Source organism: Drosophila sulfurigaster, chromosome 2R (genome assembly GCF_023558435.1).
Source record: "Drosophila sulfurigaster albostrigata strain 15112-1811.04 chromosome 2R, ASM2355843v2, whole genome shotgun sequence".
Taxonomy (NCBI): domain Eukaryota; kingdom Metazoa; phylum Arthropoda; class Insecta; order Diptera; family Drosophilidae; genus Drosophila; species Drosophila sulfurigaster.
Genome location: NC_084882.1, coordinates 5,074,697 through 5,085,121, shown reverse-complemented (window position 1 = coordinate 5,085,121; position 10,425 = coordinate 5,074,697). Strand labels below are relative to the sequence as shown.

Genomic DNA, 10,425 nt, shown 5'->3' with positions numbered 1-10,425 from the left:
TAAAATCTGTGAAGGTTAAGCCTGTATGTTTACAAAAAGTTGAGAAATTGTAACAGCTGGAGGTACAAAGCTTAACGACAATACTCCATAGGGTTTTGTTTAGAAATAATTTTGTGGGGTAAAATAACATCTCAGCTGCAATGTTTACACTCATTTGATTATATTCTCTTACAACCGGTAGAAGGTACGTTGAAGTACATTTTCTAATATTTTTCATAAGCATTTGATTAAACTAGATTAAAACTCAAAGCGTAATTAGAAAAACTTAGTTTATTTAAAGATTCAAATCACTTTTCCCTTAATGTTAATTACTTTGTATTTGCATAATGTTAAATTGTAGGTCCATTCTCACTCAAGTTTGAGCTTCATATTTTGAAAATTCCTCAGCTGGGTCCGTCACTATGCAGACTAATGTATTGAATATGTAATATAGTCGGTTAACATGACTTAATCTCTATTCAGTTACGCTAGCTAGTTTTATGTTGAAAACGTACATTAATATGCTGGATCACACACATTGAATGAGTATGTCTGAATACTATGGGCCGGGATGGCTAGCTCAGCTGCCCGGAGCTACATCCTCCGATTTGATCGTCGAACTGCTGACTGGATCATTTCCAGAGAGTAAATCAGCGCTGGAAGCATTTGTCGGCAGCGCAGTAGCTTGTGCTTGAGCTTGAGGTGCAACTGCTGCGATTGGTACAGCAACCGGCACAACAGGCACTAGAGGAACGCCACTGGGATCCACGCCAGGTGCAGTGCTAATGGTGCGTGCCAAGTTTATTTGCTGTCGTTTTAATTTTTCTTTTTTCTCGGGCTGCTTTCAACTTCTCAAAGTCGTCACCCTCATCCGGCACTGGCTCTGCAGTTGCAGCGGTTGCGGCTGCTGTTGCTGCAGCGGCTGCGACGTTGGTCAGAACATCACTCGATGTCTTAATGTCCAAGTTCTCTACTGTAAGAGCATATATACATATTAATTACAAATCAAATTTACAAATAAACCAATATCAAGAGACAAACGCAACTTCTAACGGAAAGCTTAGGTAGGCTCAGAGTAAATAAGTATATAAATAGGATAGTTACGAAAGTAGGAATGCTTCAACGGCTGTAAAGCAATATTGCAAGTATACAAGTACGATCTACAAATTCCAAGGGTTACTACATTCCGGTTAATACTGATGGTTAAATAATTATAAATAGTTGTATCAATTGGAGAATACTTTATTTTTAATCCAATTAAGAAAATTGAAATTTAAAAGGACGCACAAACGCAAAGGAATTAATGATTGGCAACGATTATTTAGAACAACAACAAAATAAAAAAAAACTTGGATGCCAATGGATAATGCTTGAACTTTACCGGGTGTTACGAACCACCTGAAAAACTGTGGTGCATCAGGTCTCTCAATCGCTTTAACGTTATAAGGTTGAGTGTTAAGCGTCGTCGAGTAATTGTGTAGATGGACGGATATGAAGATAAATGTTAGATGTGAATATCAAACAAGAATGTGCGAGCGTGGGCAATCACGATCCCGATAACGATCATCAACATACCTGTCTCTCGGCTCGCGGCCTTTTGTTGATCATAGAGGGATTTGCTGCTGTCACCCACGGGCGAGCTTGGCGCTGTAGCAGCCGACAACAGAGAGTCTCCGACTGGAGCCGAGGTGCTCAGCAGTGCATCCACGCCACCGGGTGGAAACAGCGATGGAGTTGGCTCGTACTGCGATTGGGCTCGCTCATATGTAGGTGAACGCCTTGGTATATCCATGGGTTGGGAGCGCACTTGTGTTGCGGGTGGAATCGTTGATGCGGCCGGCAGAGGGGGTTGTAACGGAATTGTTTGGGTTTGTCCAATGGGTTGTGAGAATAAGTCCATTACATTGGGACGCGGCTCTGTTGGACGCATTGATGTAATGGTGGCCTGTTCGTCCACCTCCTCAATGACCTGGTCCGTTATTCGCATACTGCCTGTAGGCTTAACTCCAGCAGCAGCGGTGACACCGCCTGTTAAACTGGCCGAACTAGCGCTGGTCGGAAAACGATACTTGTTCGGATCGTCATTGGGAGTTGCGGAACCAGGACGGCTGTCGTCTCGACTAAGGAATCGCTTAAGCGCCGAAGCCACTGTATTTACCCGAGACAATGTACCAGATACGCTAACCAAACTGGGCGAGGATCCCAGGCCCAAACGCATTTTACCATTGCCAGCCGAGAAATGAATGCCGCTGGCATCGTCTGCCTGCAGAGTGGGGTGACGAAGGTACATATTATTTAATGAATCGCGAGTTATCAGGACAAGAAAATCAAATATGTGCATTAGTTACTTAAAACCATTAGAGGTACAGGGTGCAGTTGTGTATTTGGAGTGCACTAAGAAAATAAAAGCAAAGTAAGGCCGTTCAATGCATTGTGATGCAGTTAGAGGCTGTAGGCAAATAGATTATGTTAGAATCAAAAGTTAGTATGCAATCTTATAATTAGGACAGACACAAACACCAATTAGTTTACATCTAGATTTGGATTCAAATTTTGATGAGAGCTGCCATACAGTGAATCCTATTATATACTTTAACATAAAAGCTAGAGACGCTAGTTTAGATGAACAGTAATAATAATTATGCATTTTTTCTTAATAGAATTCACTGTGGAAGCGCTAATAAAAATTATTTGTTCAATAGTTTTAATATTTTTATGATTATGACGCAGGTATATAACTACCAAGCACCGATGTGATTTGATATGCCAATGATCGGGAATCCCGTGCGGAATTCACTTTAAAATAGAAGGTTAGAATATTGATTTCGATCTCGAATTGTTCACCACATGTAATTGCATGAGTACATGAGTTAGGAATAAGTTTAGCCAAATTATTTGGGGCTCATTCTTCTGCTTAGCGGTAGTAATTGCTGCCAACGTTTTGATTCTAACCTCCTCGTCTGGCGCCCCCTTGGAAAGGTCATAAGTAACTGTCTGCAGGGGTGCGCCTTGCTGCTCATCGGCAAGCGGCTTTGGCGCAGCCATGCTACTGGTGCCATTATTACCAACCATTTCATCAATGCGCACTGAGGACATTGTCGAGGGCATTGCCGCTGTTTTGGGCACTTCGATTTTGGCGGTTGAAGGCTCTGGATGATTTTCACGAAACCGTTCGGCGGCAATCGTATATGGTAGTTCATTGGGGAACACCTCATCCCAATACTGATCTTTGAGCAGTTCCGGATGATCGTGGTGCATTTCATCCACAATCAGATAGGAGACCTGTAGATTTCGATCCACCATCCAGTTTACCTATGAAATAACCATATATGAATAAATTTGACAGCTTAAGCTTTAAGAACTTAGCAACTAACCTCGAAATCGTCATCGTCTTCGCCGAAGGGATTGATTAGAGACTCGGCCACTTTCAGCCATCCCATATAGAAGAAGAACTGGAGAGTGGTGAATACTGGAAAGTACAAATCGACTTTGTTCAAAAATCCTGCTGTGCCAGCGACCTTTCCATCGGTCCATTGCTGACCCATGCAGCAGGTCAAGAAATAGGAGTAGACCGCCAGAGTAACCACTTGGGTGTAAACCAAAGGCACACTGATGGTGTCGTAACTTATTAGCAGACCACACTGACCCCGGAACTTGTTCAGTTCATCAATGATAGTCTTAACAGCAAAATCGTCCCTAATACGACCCTGTTGATAGATGATAACGAAATAGTAATCAAAGGGATATCGAAACTATGAGAATTATGTACCTCTTTTCGAGCTCTGGTAATGATGCTGGCAGCCCATACAATGGGTAGCCAGTGCTTTGAGGGTCGTGGAAACGATTTGTTCATTGTCTCAATAATTGCGCGCTCGTTTTCATTTAGTAAACCCGCTTCCACGAGATTGTTTAGTCCCGGAAAACGCTTTTTAACACGGGGCGATACATTGGCCAAAACCATGGTCAGGCATAGGCACACATATCGCATGATTGTACGTCTCATAACACGACCACGTTCATCCTGGCCATGCACATTAGAGCTGACGAAGACTGCAATGGGATCAGGCCAGGGAATAGATGTGTACTGATTCCACCAGCGCGTCATCACAATTGACACATAGAAACCTAACACAAATGAGAGCGGAATGAGCTCACGTTGACTATTACAATAGGCCACAATCTCTTCGAAAGTTCTGCAAGGAGACCAGAGTGAATTTCATATTCGAAAGGGATAAAATGTTTATCGACTTACTGCTTCTGATCGGCGTTTAACGCAAATCGATAGACCAAATTGAGTACATAATACAATGTAAGAAAAGCTAGAAGATCTAGCCAAACCAATTTGTAAATACTTCCTCGCCATCTGAAAGTAAACCTTGTTAATATATTTGTATATTTAATGATCAATTAAAATTAATATTAAACAATCATTTTAACATTTATATATAGGTAATTCTCTGCCGGATGTCACGTGCGACAATCTTTACAGTGAAAAAAAAACCTGACCTGAAAGAATTTAAAAAATAAGAAAAGGTTATTTTTATAGCTCTAGATTACTACTTTAATTAGAGCTAAGAGGAGATTTGGAATTTTTTTCTGTTTTGTTTTCTGTTCTAATAATTGCAAAAATTAAGAAATTCGTACGCAAAACCAAAAAATTCACGAATTTATATATTTTATCGTAAAACTGAAGAAGTAATCTAAAGCTTTAAGAATAACCTTCACTTATTTTTAAAATTCTTTTAGTTTATGTTTTTTTTTCACTGTAAAGATGGTCACACGCAATATCCGTCAGAGAATTACCCATATTCATTTTTTTAAACAAGTTGCTTTGCCACTTTCTGATTTCGCTTGTTCCTTGCATTTCGTTATAAGCCGAATAACTGTATAACGACTGTTTATATAACCTTTATAATTTCAAACGATGGTTCCATTTAAAACCGAATACACAAACACCAAATCTCTTATGTTCCTGTTCTGATTATATGTATTAGTCATTTAAAAATTAGCTTTTATTATATTGTTTTTCTCGTGTTGGATTCGTGCGAATGTCCGGTGCGACATTATGGAAATGCCCATACAATACTGGCGACGTCATCTAAAAGGCTTGCCGACGTGATATTGAACGATAGTAATGCCACCGTCTACTTGTTGCTGACAAAACGTCATAAAAAACAAACATACACTGATCATTTCAAACGAAAGTCAGCTAATTGCTATAAAAAACTTTGACTACCCCACAATTAACCCGCACCCATGATATAATGAGTCTTATCAAATATTTTCTGCGATAACACATCCACAACAACAGCATTAAAAAGAAGTTTATCTTTCTTTTATCAGAGCATGGAATGGAAAACAAAACTTGAAATTTTTATCAGTGTCTGTTAGATTTCAAGGCTTCTCCTACTTAACAATTGTCTGTCATTATCTGTTTTGGTTCACTTCAATGAAAAATAATTATTTATAGGCAATGAATTAATTATAATTAAGAATATGCTTAAAAATTATACTTAAGATAATTTTTTTTTTTAACGAAGGCAGTAGGAAGAGGTTTCGTGACATCATGATTAGGCTGACATTATCAGCGAAACATTCGAATAAACGTTCAATTCATTTAGATAGGAATATGTGTCAATATTTAGGATCGTGTGGGACGAGCTACTGCCTGGCACTTATTAAACTTGTGTGGATAATTCAAATTACATGCATGACGGATGTCAAACACATGACTACCATGTGAACTAGATTACTTGCATATAGGGTGGAGTTGTCGACAAACTCGTATCTGTATTATGTGTATATGTATGTATGTTATTTTACTTGCGTATTGAGAGGAAATTGTACCTTTTGCATCAGTTGCAATTGACAAACGTTCCTCACTACCGGACTAAAGAGCAACTGTGGAGACGTCAATTCCCAGCGTCAGTTCTTTAATTAGCACTAGACTAGCAATTTTACACTCTTTACTGATACTAATACTTATGTATATAGTATATTTACATGAGGGTGAGTACATGTGATATTATTAGATTAGTTCTCACTTACCTGAGAAGTAGTTTGAGAAAACAGCCAAAGCCACGGCAAGTGGCTACTTCACCTGTGTATGTTATTGTCATTTTGACAAGTTCTTTGTAACTTTCTTTTTAGTTCTTTGTTTTACTAGATTACTGTTATATTACGTTAAGTGGTATACTTTGTAGGGTTTCTCATCACGCTGAATGTTCTTGATAGATGCTCATTTTTTTGGAGTCTGTTAACATTCTGGGCAAAAATGAAAGGTACGTAAAAATTATACAGTGATGTGATGTAAACTATAGTTCATTTATTATTAATGGCAGTATAAAATAAAACACAGCAAAAACTATAATAATAACAGAAGCAAAACTGCATTTTAAATTCAAAAATTGATTTTTACTCATTGCATTGTTTGAACTAAAAGTCAATCCCATACGAATCCAATACAATGCGGAATACAATTGAAATGCAGTCTGTTGCACTCTGTTTAACAACAAAAAATTTCCAAGCTGATTAAATTAATTGCCGCAATTTAAAATAATTCTAGATAAATGCATCACAAGATAGATAGATACACAAGTATATGTCATCCCCTACAGACATGGCATACAGAAATTGCCGCAAGTGGAATTGCTCACAGCTCGCGTGTGGGCGCTGCCATCGATGCTGATTCCAGGGTTCTCTCAGCCTGGAGGTGTCAATGAGGGTCATCCACATGCTAGTGCTACGAATGCACATCAATTATAAACGGTTAGACTTCAAGTCTCGTAAAAGTATTGATTTAGTATTGTTTCTCTCTACTCGCACATATTGTAAGTTCTTATATAAAGAGAAGCTCATGATGTATTTAATGTTGCGTAAAGATGAGCTCATACGAATACATATACATCTGTATTCACGTGTATTTCGAGAGAGGAAAATACAGTTCAGCTGATGAATTTCCGTATAAATGGCGAATAAACAAACAAAAGGCATTCTGCAAACCGGTGAGCTAATGATCGAAAAAGACAACTCGAACTCAGATCAACGCTCAGACGGATGGTGATAAACATATGTACATACATATATATGTGTGTGTCTATATAATTCTTGTTTTTTGTGTATTTTGGTATGGGAATGTGAGCCGGGTTTTGGGTCTGGAACATGACATCATTTGGTTTATTTTACAAACAGAATTGAACACAGTCAGAATCAGTAAATACAGCCAGATACTTTGGTATATACTACGTATAGATTATGACGATGAAATTTGTTCACAAGTCGCATTCAAATCTTAGTCTTGACGTAGTGTTTTCTTTTGATTAGAATCTGCATTTTGACAGCTGATTATAGAAGATTAATTGTGTCATGAAACGATTGCGGATTCGATTATGTTTCTGTTAAGTAACGTGTTATTAAGTGTGATTTTCCATGTTAGGTTGAACTTTTTTTTAACAAATAAAGAACAAGACAATGGAGCTGATAAGCAAATGAATCATTTGGTTATGCATACAGTGAGTGCCCTTAAGAAATCATACGTGTATACGAATCTTTCAGTTATGATTATAAAAATATTACATATATATTTTAACCCTAAAGTGTAACTCAATTTTATTAAAGTGTAAAACTTGCTGGCCTTGTATAGATATATGTATTACATTTTTTTGTTCAAGTGACGCTTAGATATAAAGTTATTTACTGATAATATTGGCGTAACTTAAAATTCTGAAAGCGACTCGTCGAGAACTGAGTCAACACAAGCAGTATTTGATTACGCGTATTTATGTTATATACATTTTAACAGACTATATATTGCGATATATAACTGACCTCCTGCAATACGATTATATACTACACTCAAAAACACTTGAAATTTACACAATAAGTTATGCGATTTTGTTATTTTGGGAAGCTCATTGATTTTAGCAATAAAACCCAATGACACAAATTAAAAAGTCAAGTCAAGCAAGTCACGTGAAATGTCTTATCTGCTGGCTGATAATTACTTACTGTAAATCTAAGAAAATTAATGAAATCAAGCAATCATTGAGGCGAATGACACTTATAGGAAAAGAAAGTGAAAAACAGTGCTGATGTATGAGGTATGAGAGAATATGTACATATGTACATACATTTTGATAAAAACTTTATTTACATAATTATGTACAGTGTAAGTCATTGAGAGATATGTCTATTTAATATTTAAATGTTAAATACTGAAAGCCTTTAGTAAATTCAACTTTATAAATAAAATAGAAAATAAACATCTTAGAAACCTGCACTGCATTTAAATTTTTACTTAACGGTCCGTTGGCCTGCTTTTTATACCCGCTACCCATAGGGTAGAAGGGTATTATAACTTTGTGCCGGCAGGAAATGTATGTAACAGGTAGAAGGAGGCATCTCCGACCCTATAAAGTATATATATTCTTGATCAGCGTCAACAGCCGAGACGATATAGCCATGTCCGTCTGCCCGTCTGTGTGTCTGTCCGTCCGTCCGTATGAACACCTAGATCTCAGAGACTATAAGAGATAGAGCTATAATTTTTTTTCGACAGCATTTGTTATGTTTGCACGCAGATCAAGTTTGTTTCAAATTTTGCCACGCCCACTTCCGCCCCCGCAAATCAAAAAAATCGAATAACAAGCGTAATTTTGAAGCTAGAGTTGTGAATTTTGGTATATACTATAATTACTATAGTAGTTATGATCCCTGAAAATTTGGTTGCGATCAGATAAAAATTGTGGATGTTATTAAGGAAATACTTTTGTATGGGCAAAAACGCCTACTTACTAGGGGTCTGAGTTGCTTTGGCCGACAATCTGGTACATTGTGCCGTCTATGGTATATTTTGAATGGTGTGCTGTATCGATATACCAAACATACAATTTGGTATATTTTTAGTATTTTTTTAGTATTTTCGGTATATTTTGAAAATAATACCGCAATATTTTGCCCTTATTAAAATGGGGTATCCCACAGTCGAGCACACTCGACTGTAACTTTCTTACTTTTTTTGTTTTTTTTTTTTTGGTATTTATAGCATCGGCGCACTTTTAAAAATCGAGACGATTGACGGCGAAGTAGTCGAAATTTGCATGCAGCACAATAAGTTGAATGTGCCAAGGGTTAAAAATAAAATTTCTATGTAGGGAAGCGTGCAGTGATTGCATATTAAAACACTACGTACTCTATGATGACTCACATTGGCATACACACACACACACACACAAAGAGCACAAAGAGATGCAGCATAGAAAATATGTACGTCAGATATACGTATGTAAATGCTTCCATATATCCGGATGTGATATCGACCCTTATAGTTTGGTTTTAATCGTAAAGAGAAGTTATATTTGCGTTTATATTTATACTATATACTATACATATATCACTTCAATTTAGTTCAGAGATTCCAAGTCAATCGATTTGTGTGTCACGCGGTTCAGTTTAAATCCAAGTATTTGTTGTTGTTTTTGTTTGTGTTGTTTGCGTTTACACTATTATTAAATAGCGCCATGGTCACTTACTACAATTACCAACTAATATTCATGCAGGTTTCAACTGAGATTTACAACACAAAACACGCGACGCGAATTTGCTCCAGTACGACGAGAGTCGAGACAAAAAGACGGCGAAAAGCAACAGAAACTCCAATTTCGCATTCACAACAAAAAAAAAGAACACGTTGCTTCTTTGTTGGTGTTAGTGCTGCTGTGTTGATTTCTTTTCTTGGCCTTTCGATTTTACTATTTCCACTTCTTCGTCTGAGACGTCTACTCTTCTACTTCACCCACACATACACATTGACGTAAACGTATGCACTGCTGTGAATGTAGCCATGCCCGACGCCAAAGCCATTCAAACAATTCGCGACCTGTGCCTTCTCCGGTCTAAATTATTGTCTTGTTTTTCGGCACTTCCGCGCTCATCGACCGACGATTTCAGACTGACTACTATGCGAAAATACTAATACAACTGGGAACACTGTGTGCTGTGCTGTGCCGGCAGCTGTCGCGAACTTAACTTAACTCATGCCGTGCCAAATGCTCAGAGAATGCGAGAGCGTAAAACTGGTTGTGAGCACAGAGTAACGATAAGTCAGGCACAGGGGTGGACTTGTCTGCCTTGCGGGTATTAGCCTCATTTTATGGTTTATACCGGCTACCTACAACATAATGTTGCCAACAACTGCACCTTTCTTTTTTGTATAACTTATCTGTGATTTCTATTATTAATTCAATTTAATTTTATAATAAATATTTTTAAGGGAGTAATAAGGAAGGTAATAAATGACTAGTATCTATGCTAATAATATATAATTTAAAGATGTTCAAGCATGAACTCCACAAATGTTGAAAATTCATTAGATACATAACATAAGTATTAAAAGAAATAAAATATGGTAGTTAATGGAAGCAACTAAGACCCGCCTGAAGTGACTGT

General features: G+C 37.5%; 1 protein-coding gene across 1 annotated transcript; it reads right to left on the bottom strand.

Annotated features, from left to right (window-relative positions):
• Positions 1–252: 252 nt before the first annotated feature.
• Positions 253–9,936, bottom strand: LOC133836038 (uncharacterized). The gene is given in 10 exon segments (XM_062266316.1): positions 253–808; positions 810–952; positions 1,361–1,411; positions 1,555–2,242; positions 2,932–3,291; positions 3,354–3,686; positions 3,749–4,172; positions 4,232–4,342; positions 6,028–6,243; positions 9,510–9,936. Coding segments are annotated over 9 exon segments (2,430 nt in total). The 5' UTR covers positions 6,099–6,243; positions 9,510–9,936; the 3' UTR covers positions 253–559.
• Between the last annotated feature and the right edge of the window lie 489 nt (positions 9,937–10,425).